Source organism: Penaeus vannamei, chromosome 31 (assembly GCF_042767895.1).
Source record: "Penaeus vannamei isolate JL-2024 chromosome 31, ASM4276789v1, whole genome shotgun sequence".
NCBI lineage: Eukaryota > Metazoa > Arthropoda > Malacostraca > Decapoda > Penaeidae > Penaeus > Penaeus vannamei.
In genome coordinates this window covers 22,925,814-22,948,313 of record NC_091579.1, presented here as the reverse complement: position 1 = coordinate 22,948,313, position 22,500 = coordinate 22,925,814, and the positions used below count along the sequence as shown (strand labels likewise).

Sequence of the window (22,500 nt, the reverse complement as noted above, 5' to 3'; positions counted from 1 at the left end):
CCGCGCCCACCCTCGCACCCGCGCCCACCCCCGCACCCGCGCCCACCCCCCCACCCGCGCCCACCCCCGCACCCGCGCCCACCCTCGCACCCGCGCCCACCCTCGCACCCGCGCCCACCCCCGCACCCGCGCCCACCCTCGCACCCGCGCCCACCCTCGCACCCGCGCCCACCCCCGCACCCGCGCCCACTCTCGCACCCGCGCCCACCCCCGCACCCTCGCACCCGCGCCCACCCTCGCACCCGTGCCCACCCCCGCACCCGCGCCCACTCTCGCACCCGCGCCCACCCCCGCACCCGCGCCCACTCGCACCCGCGCCCACCCCCGCACCCGCGCCCACTCTCGCACCCGCGCCCACCCCGCACCCGCGCCCACCCTCGCACCTGCGCCCACCCTCGCACCCGCGCGCCCACTCTCGCACCCGCGCCCACCCCCGCACCCGCGCCCACCCCCGCACCCGCGCCCACCCTCGCACCCGCGCCCACCCTCGCACCCACCCGCTACCCGCCCAATGCAACCTTAATGCAACCTTCTCACAGCTCTTGCAAGCATAAATCACAGCTTGCATGCAGCCACGGATGACACGGCTGTGTGTCTCATCTGACCTCTCTCCTCGCTGTGCTTTTGGTTATTCTTGTTCTATTATTCTTTCTTTTATTATCGTTTCCCTTTAATACCGCCCTTTACCCTTTGCCTGAACTGCGCTCTAATTTATCTTTTTCTCTGCCACTCACCTATTGCCCTTCGCTATTCTTATTTCTTCTTCGTCTCTCTTTTCCCCTTTCCGTCTCCCCTACCTCCTAATCCCCAAGCGAAGAGAAGACGATGGAAATCAAAGCGGGTATGTGGGCATATACGTCACAGATACGTCACGCTTACGTCACAACACTTACGTCACGTCATGCAGCTATGAGCGTCGTCCACGTTCGCTCAGGCGGTCATGAGATGAGGTTCATGTCTCAAAGTCAACTCAAGGTGATGGGGAGGGGGGAGGGAGGAGTGGAGGGAGAGGCGTGGGGAGGGGGGGAGCCAAGGGAGAGAGACGGGAGAGAAGAAAGAGTGAGAAGGAGAGAAGAGGAGAATGATGGAAGACGGCAGGAGAGAATAATGAGTGAGAAGGGGAGAATAGTAGATGGAAGACGATGGGGAGAGATGACAGAGAAGGAAAGGGAGACCAGAAGATGGAGAAAGATATAAGAAAGGAGAGAAGTGGAGATGAGAGGAAAAAAGAAAAAGCAAAGGAGGAATATATAATAGAAAATGTGAAAGGTCAAGGAAAAAAGGAGAGGGATTAGCGGAGGAAAAGAAAACGGAAGGAAAGGAGAGAAGAAGGAAGGACGAGAAGTGACAAACCCGAGGTAACGTAAGTGATACGTGGGAAACAAGATAATAATTAATTAATGAACAGCACTGAACGAGAAACAGCGAAGAAAGAAAATAAGGGAAGAAAGAGTAGAACGGCGACGAAAACTAGAAGAGAAGAAGAAGGATGAGGAAGAAAAAGAAGAAAAAATCAAATAGAAGAAGAATATGAAGAAGAAGAAAAAAAGAAAAAAAAAACGAGAAGGCAAAAGGGCAGAGACATAAATCTCGCGTCTCAACACGCTGCACTTGCATGAACTTTGGGATAAAGATAGTTGTTAAGACGGTCCCCTTATCCCCGCTCCATCTCCCTCACTCGTTCCTTCCCTCTCTCCCTCCCTCCCTACCTACCTACCTACCTATCAATTCCTCCCTTCCTCCCCTCACCTTTTTCCTTTCCTCTCCAACCTCCGTCTCTCCTTCCCTCTCCCCTTCTTCCCTGTATCATTCTACCCTCTCCTTCCTTCTATTCTCTCTCTCTCTCCCTTTTCCCTCCCCCCTTCTTCCCACTCCCTCCTCTTTCCCTCTCTCTCCTTCTTCCACCCCCCTTCCTCCCTCCCCTTGCGCAACCGACCGCCCGCGACCCTCCCCGCGCCCGCACTCCTGACGGTCGCTTCGGTCCCTTCGTCCGGCGGCGCAGAGACCCCCTTCGCCGCCGCGCCAGGTCGAAGGAAACGCGAAAGTTCAGCGAAGGAGCGAGCGATCTTCACGGCGGAGATATTAGTCATTGCTCACATCCCGTATGACACATCGTGTGACATCCCTGCATTATATGTCATCCTACGAGGCGCGGGGATCACCTACAGCGCTCAATGTGACGCGGCATTGCATAGCGTCCCATGTGACACCCTGTGTTGCATAACATTCTTTGTTTCATTCGATCAAACATGATATTCCACGAGACAGACTACATGGCGAGGCACTCCAGTTCATTTTCTACATGACACTACATACATTTGACATTTCTACATGGCATAACATCTCATGTGGCATTGAACATAGCGTCACATCACACATTGTATATGACATAATTCCTGTGACATCCTATGCATGACATGACATCCCATGTGATATCGCACAAAGCATAATTCCATGTGACATACTACGTGATATGACATCCTATGTGGTATCTGAAATGTACATAATAATCCATGTGACATGATATGACATCCCAAGTGACATCCTCCATGACATGACATCTCACACCACCTCCACAACACGCCCCACAATTCCTCCTATTTCTGAAAACGGAGTCCTCATCCCGAAGCCGAAGCCGTTGCCACACGAGGCGTCACGCCATGACAGGTGTGTCAATACGACCTCTCCAACAGCGTCACTCCGATGAGCTCCTCCTCTTTATACTCTCAAGCCACCCACTCACCCCCCCCCCCCAACACGCCCACTAACTTACCCCCACCCCCCATACGCCCACGTACGCCCATCTCTCTCGGTTCGATCTTCCGTGAGCTCTCTACGCTTGAGAGTCACTGCGAAGAGCATGGGGGAAAAAACCCCGCCTCTCCCCTCCTGTCCCTTTCCCCTCCGCTCTCTCCCGTCTCCTCTCCTCTCCTCTCTCTCCTCTCTCCTCTCACTCTTTTCTCCTCTTCCTCTCTCCTCTCCTCTCCTTCTCCCTTCCTCCCTTCTCCTCTCCTCTCCCACTCCCATCCCTTCTCCTCCCCCTTCCCTTTTCCCTCCCTCTCCTACTTCCTCTTCTCCCACCCTCTCCTACTCCCTCTCCTCTCCCTCCTCTCCTACCCCTCTCCTCCTCCTCCTCTCTCCTATCCTATCCTCCAACTCCCCTCCCCTCCCTCCCCTCCCTTCCCCCTACCCTACCCTCTCCTCTCCTCTCCCCTCCCTCCCCCTTCCCTCCTCAACTATCCTCTCTCTCAGACAAAACGAACCCCAGATGCAAAGACACAGACGCGACGATCTCCTTAACCCCCACCTCCCTGAACCTAAGCCTCAACCCATCCTCTCCCCTCCCTCCCTCCCCCCCTCCCTCCCTCCCTCCTCCCTCCCTCCCTCAAAACCTCCCTCCCTCCTCCAAAGACCTCCCTCCCGACGATCCCCCCTAACTCCTCCCTCCCTCCCTCCCTCCCTCCTCTCCCTAAGCCTCCCTCCCTCCCTCTCCCACCCTCCCTCCCTCCCTCCCTCCCTCCCTCCATCCATCCCTCCTCCCTGTACCCACAACCTCACACCCACCTTCGTCCACGCTGCTGAGTGACGCAATCGCCCTCCCTCCCCTTTCCCTTCCCCTCCCCTAAGCTGCTCTCTACTCGAATTCAAGAAAGAACAGATGTTTTACACGTATTTTTTTACTCGCTCTAAGATATATATAGTTTGAGGGTTCGTGTTTCTTCTAGCGAGGAAATAAGGAGTGGAAGTTTTCTAATTTATGTAACAGCCTGTCCTGCCTCTCCTTCTCTGCACCCCCACCTCTCTCCCTCTTCTTCTCTACCCGCTCCATCTCTCTCCTTCTTCCTCTGCCCCTCTCTCTCCCTCTTCCTCTCTTTCTCTTTCTTTCTCTTTCTCACTTTCTTTCTCTTTTTCTCACTTGCTTTCTCTCTTTTTCTCTCTTTCTCTCTCTCTTTCTCTCTCTTTCTCTCTTTCTCTCTTCCCCTGCCCCTCCCCCTCTCTCTCTCCCTCTCCATTCCTTCCTATTTCTCTATTCCCCACTCTCCTTTTCTTCTTGATGGGAAATAGACAGCGAAACCCTTGCTCTAGATTCACATATTCCCCCCTGTAAGTAGAAAGCAGTGACCATATGACAATTTCCTCCCTATTCTACATGGCGAGGAAGCAAGAGAAAACAAAAGGAAAAAAGGAAAAAGGACAAAAAAATTCTCTCCCTCCAACTCTACGGACCGCCCTAGCTCCACTTCAGTTACACGGACTCTCTTGTTTTTCACAACTACGGATGAAATGCTGCTAGGCAAAACAGCTACAATAGTTTTTTTTTTATAAACACGTTGAAAATAATAGCAAAACAAATATCGGAAAAAAATATTATCATCATCCGACAACAGCATCATATAGCAAGCGACCCTTCCTTCCCACCCCTCACTCCCCTCCTCCTCTCCCTTCCCACCGCTCGTTCTCCTCCTCCTCTCCCTTCCCACCTCCTAAACCCCTCTCCCCTTCCCACCTCTCGCCCCTCTCCCTCTTCACCCTTCCCTTCCCTTGTCACTTCTTCCCTTCCCCACCCATCTTCCTTCTTCCTTCCTTCTTCCTTCCTTCCTCGCCGGTGCTTCCCCCTTCCCACTCCACTCCAATCCATGCAATACCCTCTCCCCCTCCCCCACCCCTTCCTTCCCCCCCCTCCCCTCCCCACTTCTCTCACACCTCCCCTCCCACACTTCCTCCCTCAACCATCCTCATTAAAAGGCCCAAAAGCCGACCGCGAATCCTCGGCCAAAAAGTCATAGATTCCTCGCAAAGGACTCCTCCAGCCGCCATCTATACCCATACACACACTTACTTACATGCATAACTGCACACACACATACACATACATACACGCGCACACACACACACACGCACAGACACACACATACACAATGCAAACACAAAGAGACACACACATACACAATACAAACACAAAGAGACACACACATACATGCATAGCTACGCACGCACGCGCACACACAAACACACACACACACACACACACACACACACACACACACACACACACACACACACACACACACACACACACACACACACACACACACATACACACACACACACACGCACACACACACACACTCATGCACAGACACATGCACATGCACACACGAATGCACGCACGCACATGCACGCACACACGCAAACACGCAAACACGCACGCACGCACGCACGCACGCACGCGAACAAAGGACAACAGAGAATAAAAGTGATATATATTGGTAAATGGACATCAGCATATATACTTGTTTATGTAAATGTAACGTATATGTATACATATATACATACATGTATACATATATGCATATAGGCTTATACACATGCAGATAAAACGATATACAAACAGATTAATAAATAAACAGGTAAGCAGATAAACGAAAAAAAAAAAACAGATGCATTTAGAGCCAACCTCGATAGATGGAAGCAAAACACAACTAAATAAACCAAACTCCAAACACGACGGCCTGGCAATAACACGTCCGCCCCCCTACCCCCCGCCCACCCCGCCCACCCCGCCCACCCCGCCCACCCCGCCCATACCCCACCCGGACGGCCCTCGGCGGTAATTAAGTCAACGGCGAAAACTCGATGATGGACAGACTGGTCAGAGCATGGCGGGTGAGAGGATGGGAGGGGGAGGGGAGGGGGGAGGAGAGAGAAAGGGGGAGAGGAAACGAGGACGAGGAGAAGGGGAAAGGGTGAGAGTGGGGAGGAGAAAGGAGGGAAAGGAGGAGAAAAGGTGAAAGAGGAGGAAGAGGAAGAGAAAGTGTGAGAGAGGAGGAGGAGGAGAAAGGGTGAGAACGGAAGAGGAGGAGAAAGGAGGAGAAGAGGAGGAGGAGAAAGGGCGAAAGGAGGAAGAGGAGGAGAAAAGGTAAGAGGGGAGGAAGAGGAGAATGGGTGAAAGGGAAAGGGACTGAGGAGAAAGGAATGTAGGAGGAGCAAGCGAAGAGAGTGAATTGTTGGATGACGACAGAGAGAGGAGAGGAAAGGAGATGGCAGGAGGATGAAACATGCGGAAGTGAAGAAAATAACTGAAGGAAAAATGAAAATTGACGAATTTAAGAGACAGAAAAAGGAGGGAACACGAAGGGAAAGAATCAGGAAGAGGGAGGAGGAGGAAGAGGAAGGGGAAGAGGAAAAAGAAGAAGAAAACAAGGGAAGAACAAGGTGGTGACGAAAAATAGTAAGGAAAAGCGGAAGGGGAGGGTAGAGGAAAGACGTGGGGAGGGGGGGGGTAAACCGAAGAGTAAGGTAAGGGGGGCAAGGAGCACGGGCGACTGAAGGGGCAATGAGGTGTGGGCAGGGCAGGGAAGGTGTCAGACCGGCGGGATGGTGTCAGGGGCGAGGAGGACAGAGGCGACGGCAAAACTCTATTACGATTGAAAAAAAAAAGAGAGCGGGAAACCTTTTTTTTCCCAACCCTAATCCGCTTCAAACTTGATCTGAATTCCGCTTGAGGGAAATAAATCATACCCGCATCTGGAGGAGGCTCCGATGCGAATCCGAGAAACATCAAAGAATGCCGAGTGGGCAAGAAACACGCTTGTGTATCGGTGGAAGTGTGTGTTGCGCGTGGCAGAGCGGGTTGCTTGGAGTTTGGTATTTTCTTCTTCCAGAGATCTTAACAAGACTACTTTTTTACCACCTTGCTCATGTCAGGTGGAAGAACATAGATAATAAATGCAGTGTTTCTTTAGCTAACTCTAGCTCTCTCTTTCTCTTTCTCTTTCTGTTTTAGCTCTTTCTCTTTGTTTTTCTTTTCTTTTTCTTTCTCTATCTGTCTATTTTTCTTTTCTTTCTTTCTCTATCTATCTATCTATCTATCTATCTATCTATCTATCTATCTATCTATCTATCTATCTATCTATCTATCTATCTGTCTGTCTGTCTGTCTGTCTGTCTGTCTGTCTATCTATCTATCTATCTATCTATCTATCTATCTATCTATCTATCTACCTACCTACCTACCTACCTACCTACCTACCTACCTACCTACCTACCTACCTACCTACCTACCTACCTACCTACCTACCTACCTACCTACCTATCTGTCTATCTGTCTATCTGTCTACCTCGCTCACATACATACATACATACATACATACATACACACACACACACACACACACACACACACACACACACACACACACACACACACACACACACCTCACACACACACACACCTCCCCTCACACACACACACACACACACACACACACACACACACACACACACACACACAATCACACACACACACAATCACACACACACAATCACACACACACAATCACACTCACACTCACACAAACACACACACACGAATGAAATAGCGTGACGAGAACCGCACACGTCACGCCGCGTTAAGGGCAATCAGTCCTCAAACAAATCAATTGCATTTCAACAAACGGCGGCGGCGGCGATCACGCTTGGCAACGGCCGGCGGGCGAGCAACCACCCATCGCTAGTGCATGACGCGTGCCTGATATCATCGCCGTCTTCGCAGACACGTGTGAGATAACATCTGTACCGACCAGTGCATGACTCCAGCGTAAAAAAAAAGAGAGAGAAGAAGAAAAAAAAACGCAAGACAGCCTATGAATTTAAAATAAACAACAGCGCAAGGGAATGGTCGAATGCCTCTCCTTCAGCGCTTAATTTCAAGTCCGAGAAACTATTTTGCAACTTGCAATTTCCTCCCACCTTGAGTCCTCTCACGTGCAGGTGATTATTTCCATCTGGTGCTCACTCGACTCAAGCCGGAATCTTGCATATTTTCAAGCTTTTCTGATTTCTAAATTTAACGCTTGCTATATATATAATGTGTGTGTGTATGCCAGTGTACACACAAAGATACAGACACAAACAGACGCGTTCACTTATCTATGCCCACGTACACGATCTCAGACAAACACATACATGGACACACAGACACACAGACACACAGACACACACACACACACACACACACACACACACACACACACACACACACACACACACACACACACACACACACACACACGCACACGCACACGCACACGCACACACACACACACACACACACACACACACACGCACACACACGCACACACACACACACACACAAACGAAGAGCCACCCTTCAAGAAGTGTACACGCGCTACTACACGGGATAACAAGGCAAAACTATGAGAGGCAGGCAGGATAATGATGCGGGGGGAGGGAGGGGGGAAGAGGGGGTAGAGGGAAGCTTAGAGAAGAGGGGGAGGGAGGGGAGGGAGGGGGAGGGTCACTGTTGCAGAGAACCCCCCCTTCAAGGTCGTCGAGGTCGTCGTCGGGAGGCGTTCGCGTGACTCCTCGACGAGATTCCTGGGCGTTCGCATATGTTAATGATGACGTCACGCTCCCATGAGGGAGTTTTTTCACGTTTCGTTTTTTTTTTTTCTTTTCTTTTTTTTCCTTTTAATGGCGTCGGAATGTTTAGCTCGGAACTTTTAGATGGAGAGTTGGGGAGGGAGAGCGGGGGATATGGGGGAATAGGAAGGGGGAAGGGGGAGGATGGGGAGAAAAGAGGGAATCTGAAGGGGGAGAGGGGGAATAGGAAGGGGGAAGGGGCGGACGGGGAGAAAAGAGGTGGGAGATGAGGGAATAGGAAGAGGGAAGGGGGAGGATGGGGGAAAAGAGGGAGAATTGAAGATGGGATGGGGAAATACGGAGGGCCAAGGGTAGGATGGGGAGAGAACAAGTGGAGTTTGATGTGGGATGATGGAGAAATAGGAAGAGGGATGGGGGGAAAAGAGGGGGAGAATAGGAAATTAGAAGAAGGAAGGACAGGATGGGGAGTAAAAAGGAGGATTTGGGATGGGGAGATGGGGGGAATTAGGAAGAGGGAAGGGGAGGAAGGGAAGCTGAAGGGGGGGAGGGGGGAGGAAAAGTCAAAACCGCAAGCCATGTCAATCCGCATCCACAAAACGAACGGAAATACTCCCAAACAAACACAATCATAAGAAAAAATATGTAAAACACTGAAAAAAGCGAACACAATCGTGACTTCCTCCTTCCACCAACACTATCTTCTCCTCTATCATATGTATCCCGGTGGCACGAAAGGGGGGGGGAGGGAGAGGAGGAGGAAGAGGAGGAGGAAGAGGAGGAGGAAGAGGAAGAGGAAGAGGAGGAGGAGGAGGGAGGAGGAGGAGGGAGGAGGAGGAGGAGGAGGATGGAGGAGGAGGGAGGAGGAGGAGAGGAGGAGGAGGAGGAGGAGGAGGAGGAGGAGGAGGAGGAGGAGGACGGAGGTGGAGGAGGTGGAGGAGGAGGTGATGGAGGAGGAGAAGGAGGAGGAGGAAGAGGAGGTGGAGGAGGAGGAAGAGGAAGAGGAGGAGGAGGAGGAGGTGATGGAGGAGGAGGTGATGGAGGAGGTGATGGAGGAGGAGGAGGAGGAGGAGGAGGAGGAGGAGGAGAGAGGAGGAGGAGGAGGAGGAGGAGGAGCAGGAGAAGAAGAAGAAGAAGAAGAAGAAGAAATGGAAGAAGGAGAAGCAAGAGACGGATAAGGATGAGATGGGGGAAGAGGAGTAGGAAGAAGAAGAAGAAAGGATAGAAGGAGAGAGGGAAGAAGGTGAAGCAGGAGACGGAGAAGGATGAGATGGGGGAAGAGGAGTAGGAAGAAGAAGAAGAAAGGATAGAAGGAGAGAGGGAAGAGGGTGAAGCAGGAGACGGAGAAGGATGAGATGGGGGAAGAGGAGAAGGAAGACAAGAGGCGAAAAGGGGCAGAGGATCCGAAGCAATAAGGCGAACATGATGCTCTATCCTCACGCCATCCTCATTTCAGCCAAGGGTAAACACACTCATCTCTTGTGGAGGAGGAGGCGAGAGAAGGAGAAGAAGGAAGAAAAGAGGACTGGATGAGAGAGAGAGAGAGAGAGAGAGAGAGAGAGAGAGAGAGAGAGAGAGAGAGAGAGAGAGGGAGGGAGAGAGAGAGAGAGAGAGAGAGAGAGAGAGAGAGAGAGAGAGAGACACACACACACACACACACACACACACACACACACACACACACACACACACACACACACACACACACACACACACACACACACACATAGACCAGAAACAGAGAGAGACAGAAAGAGAGGAGGCGGGAGGAACAGCGAAAGAGAGAGAAAGAGAAAAAGAGAGCGCGGGCGGCAGAGCGAGAGAGCACCCCCCCCCCCCATCCCCCCCCCTGCCCTCGCCGAAAACCGAACCGCCGGACGAAGCGAAGAGGGAAGCTCCAGGAAATCAAATGCGAGACCGGTATCCAAGCTAACCGTCCGGGATAAAGATACAACGCAACTTCGAAACTAACAAGCCCAACTTCCCCCATGAAGCCCCGTGGCCGTAATGGCGGTCGGGGAAATATCACAGCTGGAGTCACTAACAAGGCGTATAACAACTTTTTATTACTCGCGCCATTGACTATCAAAGAAGCTTTTTCCACGATACATTTTTTTTTCTTTTTTTTCTTTTTTTCTTTTTTTGACACATGCGCAAACGCTTACACAGCACACACGCACATAATACACACGCAAAGAAACACGTACACATTCTTACACGCATTGAATACCAACCACGCACATTCACTTACACGAACTGCGTCACAGCGACATCGTGACCGCGATCACTCATGTGCATAAATAAAAGGCAAGAAAATAGTAATTAAAAACAGAGATGATGATGATGATGATGATGATGATGATGATGATGATGATGATGATGATGATGATGATGATGATGATGATGATGGTGTTGATGATGGTGGTGATGGTGGTATTGGTGGTGGTGGTGGTATTGGTGGTGGTGGTGGTGATGGTATTGTGCTTGTGGTGGTGGTGATAGTATTGTGCTTGTTGTGGTGGTGATGGTATTGGTGGTGCTTGTGGTGGTGGTGGTATTGGTGGTGGTGGTGCATGGTGGTATTAATAACAACATGGTGGTGGTGGTGGTATTGTGGTGGTGGTGATGGTATTGTGCTTGTGGTGGTGGTGATGGTATTGTGCTTGTGGTGGTGGTGATGGTATTGTGCTTGTGGTGGTGGTGGTATTGTGGTGGTGGTGGTGGTGGTATTGGTGGTGGTACTGGTAAGGGTGGTGGTGGTATTGTGGTGGTGGTGATGGTGTTGTGCTTGTGGTGGTGGTGATAGTATTGTGCTTGTTGTGGTGGTGATGGTATTGTGCTTGTGGTGGTGGTGGTATTGTGGTGGTGGTGATGGTGGTATTGGTGGTGGTGGTGGTATTGTGGTGGTGGTGGTATTGTGGTGGTATTGGTGGTGAAGGTGGTGGTGGTGGTGGTATTGGTGGTGGTGCAATAATAATAATAATGATAATAACAACATTATCAACCCGAGCAAAAACTTACTTGCCGTGTACACCGGGGTCTCATTAAACTCAGGTATTCAGTCACGTTTTGAGAGCATGGGTGGGGGGGGGGAGCAGAAGGAGTTGGGAGGTCGTATAATATTAAACGCAATAAAAATGTGAGCGAGAAAGGTCATTTTCAACCGAGGCAAAATGCAAGAAAACCGTTTGACCAATAAAGACACATAATGAATGTCTGGCAGAGAGAAAGAGAGAAGTGGGACAGGAGAGGGGAGAGGGAGAGGGAGGGAAAGAGAAAGAGAGAAAGAGAAAGATGGGGGAGAGGAAGGGAGGGAGGGATATATATATATATATATATTTATATATATATATATATATATATATATATATATATATAGAGAGAGAGAGAGAGAGAGAGAGAGAGAGAGAGAGAGAGAGAGAGAGAGAGAGAGAGAGAGAGAGAGAGAGAGAGAGAGGAAGCGACATTGGCACAGACATTGACAGAGGCAGAGACAGGGACAGGGACAGAGAAAGAGACAGAGACAAGAACAAACGCAGCGACAGAGAGAGAGAGAGGAAGAGAGACAGACGGACAGGGTGAGAGACAGAGGGACGAAGAGACAAAACACAAAGTAAAAAAGAAAGCTTAAGAGACAGACAAAGAAAAAGAAAAAAAGAGGAGAGAAAGTGAGAGACAGAGAAAGAAAAAGAAGAAAGAGGATACAGACAAAGAAAGAACATGGAAAAAGAGAAGGAAACAGACAGAGAAAGAATATAAAAAAAGAGAAGGAGACAGACAGAAAGAAAAAGAAAAAGGAGTAGGGGGAGAATGACAGATTATGAAAAAAGAAAACAGAGGAGAGGAGATAAACAGAGAAAAAAAAAAAAAAAAACGAAAGGTGACAGAAAACGAGAATGGGAAGCGATTGTACCTACGCAAATCCCGACCTCCCCTCCCCCCACCTCCTCCCTGTTATCCCCACCCCCCACCCTCCCGAGCGCGAGTACAAGCGGGCGGTGACGTCACGCTGCGGTTGAGCATCGGATACGCCACAACCGGTTGCAACGACGCCGCCCTTCCCCCTACGACACGAACTGCAACGCCTAATCCCGTGCATCCAATCCCGCCACGACCCGATGCACGACGCCACTGAGCTAAGCCTACGACCTAGGAACGACCCCTAGTGCCCGTTTCATAGTCGTAGTTTTTCTTTCTTTCGCGAACAGGCAGAAAGCGGGTGTTAATTAACGCTAACCTCGCGTATCCGTATTCTTAACCCTATCCTCCCTCCCATACACCCCCCCCCCGACACCCCCGACCCTGGAAGTCTTTCCCGGGAATTCAATCTTGCATTTCGCAGAGCCGTACCCACCGCGCATTAAAATATGACTTGCCCCCACTCCCCTTGCTCTTATTCCTCTCCGCTGCTCTCCCCCATCCATCCCTCTCTCTCGCCCCCCTCCCCCACCCATCCCTCTCTCGCCCCCCTCCCCCACCCATCCCTCTCTCTCACCCCCCCTCCCTCACCCATCCCTTTCTCTCGCCCCCCTCCCCCACCCATCCCTCTCTCTCGCCCCCCTCCCCCCCCTCCCTCTCTCGCCCCCTCCCCAACCCATACCCCTCCCTCTCTCGCCCCCTCCCCCAACCATCTCTCTCTCTCTCGCCCCCCCCCACCCATCTCTCTCTCGCCCCCTCCCCCACCCATACCCCTCCCTCTCTCGCCCCCCTCCCCCAGCCACCCCCTCGCCCCCCACTGCCCGAGAGACAGCGGCATCGAAGCGGTAATTAAGGCCAGGTCGTCTGTCTCACCTTGTTTGCCCAAGACGCCATTAAACACTCGAGGCTCTCCTCAAGTCCTCCGCGATCTCGGGATTAAAGGCGATTCTGAGGCGACCCTCCCGCTTCTCACCTCACCCCCCCTCCCCGACCCACCCCCATCCCCCTTCTTTTTTTCCCCCCTGTCGTTTCTCATCACTTTCCCAACTCTCCCCCACCCACTCCCTCTCACTCTCTGACGTCACCATCACTGATGCCCCCTCCACCCCTCACCCTCTCTCTTCACCCCCATCTGAACTCAAGAAAACCCCTCTCCCTTCTCGCTTACTCTTCCTACTCATCCCCCTATCCACCCACCCTCACTCTCCTTCCTCAACCCCCCCTCCCCACACTAACCCCAACAAACTTCCCACTCACACACCTACCTCAGCCCCACCCACTTCTCCCTCACCCTCCCCATCCCACCCCCCTTACCTCCAACCCCATTCTCCCTCCTGCTACAACCCCCTCCCCTCCCCCAACCCACTCTAGACTTGGCACTCCAGGTTCAAAATTCTCCCTCGAGGTTCTACGAACGAAATCCCATCGATAAAACCTCACGTGTTATTCCCTCTCTATTCCGGGTCTTGCGCTGTTATCTCTGTATCTCTCAAAATGTCCCGTGTGGATAATCCGGGAGGAATTCTACCAAATTCATTATCTATAACCGCCTGGATATATTTCATCCATATCCGCCTCACGCAAGCAACTGCCACAACATGCACGCATATGAGACAAAGGCGCACGCACAGGAACTCTGAAAGGGAGGCAGACATGCAAGCAAATACATCCCAGAAACCGATAAACACACACACACACACACACACACACACACACACACACACACACACACACACACACACACACACACACACACACACACACACACACACACACACACACACACACACACACACACACACGTATAAGTGTGATCTGACCTTCACCCTTGACCTCGGACGTAACAAAACCCACAATTTCAGACGATTCATATTATATAACAAAGAAAAAAATCACTAAAACCTTTTTATAATGATACCGCCATTTCCTTTTTTCCTTTTACATCTAATTCTCACAGTCACGAAGGAGGAAGCTATATGTCTCCACAAAAAGCCAAACCAAAAGAGAAACCTGAAGAAAGATGATGACAGGGAGACGAGGGGGAGAGGAAGGGGGGGCGGCGTTCAGCAACATAATCAATCGAATTGATTTAATACAAGACCATATGCATACTTACGCTTTATATTTTCACCATATGCGATTTAAAAAAACATTTTGTAATAATAAAAGGCATACTTACTCTCTTAAAACACTATACAAAAAATATTAGTCGTAATATAACAAACACACCAAAATTTAACAAAACAAGAGAACTCAGATTAACAAAGAAGACAGCAACGAAAAGCACAATGTTTCAAGACAAGTAATAAAACACAAGCACTTGTAAAGGAAACGAGAAAAAACGTGAGTCAAGGGCCATTTATCTTCAGATCACAAAGCAACAAGCAATTGACTTTCAGAGGGAAAAAAAAAACAGGCAGTTAGATTGCGAGAGCGAGCAGGAAGGAGGATAGGAGGAACAGGATAGGAGATTGCAATCAGTCGGCTTTGAGACAAATATACACTTTCTCTTTCTTTCTTTCTCTCACTTACTCACTCACTCACCCTCTTTCTCTCCCTCTTTAATTATTTCTTACTCACTCACTCTCTTTCTCTCCCTCTCTCTTTCTTTCTTTCTTTCTTTCTTTCCTTCTCTCTCTCTCTCTCTCTCTCTCTCTCTCTCTCTCTCTCTCTCTCTCTCTCTCTCTCTCTCTCTCAAAGCAAGGTGTCTCTCAGTAGAAACGAATGTGGATAGAGGAGAACGAAACGGAGAAAAACGACACAAAACACACCGTAACGAATTATGGAAATAAGGAAACGAGCGAATAAAGAGGAGGAAACGAAAGGAAGGCGAGGGCGGAGTGCAGACACACCTCGGATTTTGCGATACCCCCCTCACCCCCTCCCCACTCCCCTCCCGATTGCCGAGGTCGCATTGGAGTTGACAGATGCAATCTCGCGGCCTGGAGTGCGGTCTGGTGGAGGAATGAGAGAGAGAGAGAGAGAGAGAGAGAGAGAGAGAGAGAGAGAGAGAGAGAGAGAGAGAGAGAGAGAGAGAGAGAGAGAGAGAGAGAGAGAGAGAGAGAGAGAGGGAGGGAGGGAGGGAGGGAGGGAGGGAGAGACAGACAGACAGACAGACAGACAGACAGACAGACAGACACAAACACAGACACAGACACAGAGACAGAGAGAGAGAGCGCAAGGCAATATGAGAAAGGCAACAAATAATGGAATAGAGAAAGAAGGATTATGACCATCGAGCGCCAGAGGGGAAAAAGGGGGGGGAGGGGGAGGGTCTTCACGAGAACGTCTTTGTCAGGGCTTACTCACACACACGTGACTGCCAGCGCCCTCGGGCAGGGGCGCGGGGAAACAATGCAACATGCAATCACGCCCATATCATGCAGGGCGGGTGGCTCGGCGGTTCAAGCAGCGGGGCCGGGAGGTCTAAGCCGACGAGGAAACCTGTGTTAGTGAATGTGAGTGAACAAACAAGTGCCAGCGAGGAAGCGGGCGGTGCGGGGCGCCAAGCCGTGCATGCAGAGACGTGCTTGTGCCTGACGGATGCGTGCGTGCATGTCGCCGATGTTATTGCGTGAGTGAAGTCAGCCATGCAGACCACCAGCCACCAAGCAGACCGCGGCGGATGCGAGCGAATCATGCAGCGAGAGCCGCGGGCAGGAGGGGGCAGCAGGAGCCATCCAGGCAAGCAGGAGGGCAGGCAGTGCAGGACGCAGGGCGGCGTGGACGTCGTCGCGGCCAGCAGCCTGGCGGAGGCGAGAGGAGGCGCTCCTGGAGGCTGCCGCCGCCGCCGCGTCGTCGTCGTCATCTTACCGGTGACGGAGGAGGCGCTCTGCAGCTCCGTGTCGTCGAACTCCAGGTTGGGCTCGTAGTCGTGGTAGTCGCTGAGGCTCGGGTAAGGATCCTCGTTGTCCCCGTACGAGGCTGCGCGGGCGTGGGGGCGGCGCCGAGGAGGGGGAGGGCGGGCGTCGTGGAGGAAGGAGGAGGGCGGGTGCGGCGATGCAACCGTGGGCGGGAAAACGCACGGGCGGGCGGGCGAAGGGGCGGCCGGACGCACGGGCGGCAGGAGAATTAAAAGGGGAAAGAGAAAAAAATATACATGTTAGCACTACAAAAATCTGGAAACCCATACACTACATCTACACATACAGCTGATGTTGTTGTTGTTGGCCTTTACACATACATAGAGTACTAAGGTGGTTAGTCGCTACAAAACTACTTTTTACACCATATATACACCCGAAAATGACACCGAAAACCACAAAACGCTTTCCCGAAAGACAACAAGAACTGCAACGAAACAAAGAAAGACAAAAACGCTAGAAGAGAAGGAGCAGACGAAGAGAAGGAGAAGGAAAAGAAGAAGGAAGAAGAGAAAAGAGGGTGTGTGCGGGAAAGTACGAGAGGAGGAAGAGTAACTGACGACCTCGCAACCCGAGAGCGAACGAGCGAGCGAGTGCGTGTGCGTGCGGGCCCTGCATGTGCGTGCAAATCCTGCCCAGCGCGAGCCAAGGTCATCCAACCCGAAGCCCAGGCCACCGCTCATCTCTGACCTCGCACGCCATGGCTGGGGGGAGGGGGGGGGGAGGTGCCTTCGCATGGACCTTCTGTCACATGGGACAATGGGGGAAGAAAGACACGAGGAACAGATAACGGAAAATGAACAGGTAGGAGAAGAGGGTCGAAATAATTGTAGCAATGGCAGTGAAGAGGAGGAGGAGGAGGAGGAGGAGGAGGAGGAGGAGGAGGATGGTGATGGTGATGGTGATGACGATGGTGATGATAAGGAGGAGGAGGAGGACTACTATCTTCCAATCATGACCAAAAACGAGGAATCCCACCCTCACCCACTAACATCTCCAACCCCCTTTGAACCCCTCCCCCTCCCCTCCTCCCCTGTCCCCCCACCCATCCACCTTATCTGCCATTTCAATCGAGTTTGAAGAGCTAAATAGCGTTGGAGACAATTCAATCTTTCGAAAAAAAACATTAGTAAGATTTCCGAGAGCCCCCCCCCCTCCACACTCACCCCCTCCTAAATCGATTTATATCAAGATTCAATCAATTCGTTTTTTATTTACTCGTTTGACAACTACTGACTAGTTGTTATTTATCTGTCTGTCTGTTTATTTGCAATTCCGACATCAACATGATTGCAGTTCCCATTAACTGCATTAGAAGATATGTGTGTGAGTGCGTGTGTGTGTGTATTTTACATCCACACACACACACACACAAACACACACACACACACACACACACACACACACACACACACACACTCACACACTCACACTCACACTCACACTCGCACACGAACTCGCACACGCACACGCACACGCACACGCACACGCACACGCACACGCACACGCTCACACACACACTCACACACACACCACACACACACACACACACACACACACACACACACACTCACACACACACACACACACACTCACACTCACACTCACACTCACACTCACACTCACACTCACACTCACACTCGCACACACACATATCCATCACGTTTTCTTACCACGTTTACACAACAAATCCGATACAAAATTCTTCAACGCTTTCACCCCCCCCCCTTAAAAAAACCAAAGGCATTCAACCTCTCGAATTAGCGAGTGTTGCAAGAAGGTGTTGCAACATCAATAAAAAAAATGTAGGTGCAGCTGATGGTGACGGCGTGACACCCTCGTTCCGGCTGTGACCTCATCCGGGACTCCCCTTCCCCGGTGTCGCCTTTCCGTTTGCCGGCTTTTCCTTTTCGGTTTTATGGTGATTGTGATGATGATGATAATGATGATGGTAATAATGACAATGATAATGATGATGATAATAAAGACACTGATAATGATAATGATAGTAATGATAATGATGATGGTAATAATGATAATGATAATAATGATAGTAATGATAATGATAGTAATGATAATGATGATGGTAATAATGATAATGATAACAATGATAGTAATGATAATGATGGTAATAATGATAATGATAATGATAGTAATGATAATGATAATAGTAATGATGATAATGATAATGGTAATAATGATAATGATACTGGTAATAATGACGATAATGATAAAGGTAATAATGACAGTGGCAATGATAATGGTAACGGTAATAATAGCAATAATGATCATGATTATTATGATGATCATTTTAATTATTATCATGGTAATGTGTGTATGTGTGTATGTCTGTATGGATGTATGTGTGTGTATATTCGTGTGTATTTATGTGTCTATGTCGACGCGTGCGTGTACGTATAGGTCTACGTGTATATGTGCGCGTACGTGTGCAAATACGAGCGCGAGTACGTGTCTATGTGTACCTTGGTTCGTGCAAGTATACATGTGTGTATGGTAGTACCTGGATACACGCGTGCCTGGCAACTCTACCGTCAGAGTCAGTTCACGCACTTATTGGCAGAGGAAAGGCCAGTCAGATACTACCAACAGACAGACAGACACGTTCATAGACCTAAGGCCAGACACAAACCCCAGACACGAGCGCAGATCGATGCATAAAACACTTTTTTTTTTTTTTTTTTTTTTGGGGGGGGGGGTCTAAACGCTTCCCCGAATCCCCTAAATATCGAACAGGACACGTCGAACCGAATCCGGACGGAAGGAGAGAGAACCGGACTCTTGTCACGTGATGAGGTCTGAGCCACAGGCCTGGGGTTGGGGAGAGGAAGGCTAGGAAGGATCGAAAAATACATAGGGTAGAAAGAAGAAAAAGAAGGTGACAGGAAGAGAGAACGAAAAAACAAATGAAAGAATGGAAAAAAAAGCGAGGAGCGAGCAAACGACACACACGAAGACGCCTGGGAGCGCGGAAGGCCGCGGAGGAGGGCGAGCGGCCTTGCGGACGGGCAATTCCCTCGGCCGGGCGGGGACTGCACCGGAAGCCGCCAGCGTGCAATGAACTGTGCAACTGACGCCGAAATGGGAGGGAATTCACCGAGCGACCCGATGCCACGGCTTGAAGGGCAACGAAAACCCTTGATAGAAAACACGTAAGGAACATGTAACATCTTCGAGCGGACTGCGAAAGGGAGAACTGACAGGGAATCAAAACAATAATTACTCTTGATTTGAAATAATTGTGCAACCGACTCAAAAAAAAGAAGAAGAAAAAAAACAGGAGCAAACTCCCTACCGTTAAAGCAAAGGCTAAATAACAACGCCACAAATTATAACTTTTTTGACATGCTAATAATTTTGACACCCTCACGCCGCATGGACTACAAAAACTACGAGCGAAATCACCACCGGCAAAGCAAATGCGAAATGGCAAAATAATAACTATTTTACATTTTCCGCATGAACTGTGCTACACACTCCAGAATGTAAGGCAAGCCACCGGACTGTAAAAAAATAAATGATAATGATGGCGAAAGAAGAAGAAGAAGACGATGGTGATGAGGAGGAGGAAGAGGAGGAAGAGGAGGAGAAGGAGGAGGAGGAGGAGGAGGGAGGAGGAGGAGGAGGAAGAAGGAGAAGAAGGAGGAAGAAGAAGGAGGAGGAGGAGGAAGAAGAAGAAGAAGAAGAAGAAGAAGAAGAAGAAGAAGAAGAAGGAGAAGTAAAAGAAGAGGAGGAGAAGTAAAAGAAGAAGAAGAAGGATGAGGGAGAAAAAAAGAAAAGAAAAAGAAGAGGAAGATGACGAAGAAGAAGCAGAGAAAAAAGAAGGAAAGTGAAAACTCAACATCTCGCCGCCAAGGAAACAGTCGGGGAAATGCCAACGTAATCATGACGAGCATGCTATTTACTTGTCATTATTTTTCACAAGATTAATATATACATCTAATATCCATGATTAAAAACACGACTGTCATTGGGAGATGACTTATGTACGTTCGAGCACGTTCACCAGCGCAGACACGAATAGAAGCGCACACACACACACACATACGCATACACAAACACACACACACACACACACACACACGCGCGTGTGTGTGTGTGCGCGCGCGCGCGCGCGCGAGAGAGAGAGAGAGAGAGAGAGAGAGAGAGAGAGAGTATGTCAAGAATAGACGCAGAATATCATAGTTCACGTTTCCACATGACTTCCTACGTCTAACCAATATTTCGCATCATTTGCCAACGAAAGAAAAACTGAAAAAAAAACGAAAGAGAAAGTCGAAATCAGAATGACAGCACGAACTCGAAATGCATACATCTCTGACATCTGAAATTTCACTTCTGTTCGTTCCAAAATCTTTTCATCATCATATTCCTCATTCTCGTCGTTATCTTCTGTTTGCAGTGATGATGATGACGAGTGAATTGGCATATTATCAGTGAGAGTGTGAGATTGCGGGTCACTCACTCACTCACTCACTCACTCACTCACTCACTCACTCACTCACTCACTCACTCACTCACTCACTCACTCTCTCACTCACTCTCACTCACTTATTCACCTTCACCCACACCCACACTCACATTCACACTCACTCTCAGTCTCTCACTCACTCTCAGTCTCTCACTCACTCTCAGTCTCTCACTCACTCTCAGTCTCTCACTCACTCTCAGTCTCTCACTCTCTCACTCACTCACTCACACTCACACACTCACACACTCACACACTCACACACTCACACACTTACTCATTCACTCACTCACTCGCTCACTCTCACTGATAACATGCCAATTCACACTGTAAACGGGAGATAACGAATATAATGAGGAATATGACGACGATGAAAAAAAGAAAGAAAAGATAAAGAAGCCACACAGGCAACGACCGCGCGCGGACCCACAAACAACAAACAGACACAGACGCACAGACGCACGTACACGAACACACAAACCGCCCATACGTTTAACCTTCCTCCGTGCGGACGCGTGGGCGCCCGTCTCGAGGGGAGAGGCACCCAATCAATCGATAAAATTAATCCATCACACGAGACAAAGGTTAATATATCTGGCACGGGGGAGAGCCTGGAGGGGGGAGGGGAGGGGATGTTGGAGTGGAGACAAGAGGAAGGGGAGATGGAGAGGAGGAGGAGGGGAGAGGGGAAGATGGTGAGGAGGAGGGGCAGGGGGTGGGAGAGAGGGAGGAGGAGGGAGGGAGGAGGAGATAGTGAAGAGGAGGGGAGATGGAGAAGGAAGAGGAGCAGGTGGAGGAGGAGATGAAGAGGAGGGGGAGGGGAGATGAAGGGGATAACGAGCACAAAAGAAACAGGTTGGGGAAGGGAATTCGGCAAATGGAGGGGTGACAAGAAGGGGAGAAAGAGAGTGGCAGAAAAGAAGGGAAGAGGAGAGAGAGAGAGAGAGAGAGAGAGAGAGAGAGAGAGAGAGAGAGAGAGAGAGAGAGAGAGAGAGAGAGAGAGAGAAATAAAACAAAGAAATAAATAAAAGAAAAAGAATCATAAACAAATAACCTCTTGCAGCATACAGCGCCTATCGAGAGACCGCGGGTGATTGCCGAAACAATTAAAAAACACGAAAATGGACATCTGCTCCCCCCCCCTCCCACCACCACCACGAGACCCGCAGAAAGGCCTACCCACTAACTCTACCTCGCTCATTTGATCTCTACGCAAGTGTAAATATTTAGGGAAAACAGTAGCGCTTTCATGCTTTTCAATACGTACTCTCCTGCTGCAGGTATTTGCACAGACGCATACTCACAGCTGTTGTTGCGAAACATAAACTACAAACACAGGCACTCAGTCACTTAGTCAGTCACTCACTCACTCACGCACTCACTCTCTTTCTCTCTTCCTCTCACCCATTCTTCCTCTCTTCCTCTTTCCCTCTTTCCTTCCCTCCTTAAACTTTTGACCATTAACCCTTCCTCATCTTATTACTCTTGTCATCTTCCTCCTCAAAATATGTCCCCATCTTCCATATATTAATTTCTTCTGTCGTATACTTCTTCATATTATGCCCCCCCCCCCGACACCCCACCCTCCCTACCGCATTTTGGGAAATACTTCAGTGTTACCGAGAAAGGCCCCCCTCCCCCTCCCCCTCCCCCCTCACTACGTATACCGGGTCTCATTTTCAAAACGACTGTCTTGCGGTAGGCAGAAGGAGAGGGAAGAGAGGAGGGAAGGATAAAGAGAAGAAGGACATGGGAAAAAGGGAAATATAAGAAGGGGAGAAAAACGAAGGGGAACAGGGAAAGGGAGAGGTAAAGGAAGGAAGGGAGGGA

General features: G+C 50.1%; 1 protein-coding gene across 4 annotated transcripts in view; it reads right to left on the bottom strand.

The window, feature by feature from the left end:
- Positions 1-22,500, bottom strand: part of LOC113821008 (rho GTPase-activating protein 8) — a 168,050-nt gene that overhangs the window by 54,629 nt on the left and 90,921 nt on the right. For 2 of the 4 annotated variants that reach the window (XM_070143962.1, XM_027373434.2), the window contains exon 2: positions 16,135-16,245. The exons of the other annotated variants lie outside the window; for them this stretch is intronic. In XM_070143962.1, the coding sequence (XP_070000063.1) occupies positions 16,135-16,245 (111 nt within the window). The remainder of the gene's footprint in view (positions 1-16,134; positions 16,246-22,500) is intronic. 4 annotated transcript variants of the gene reach the window in all.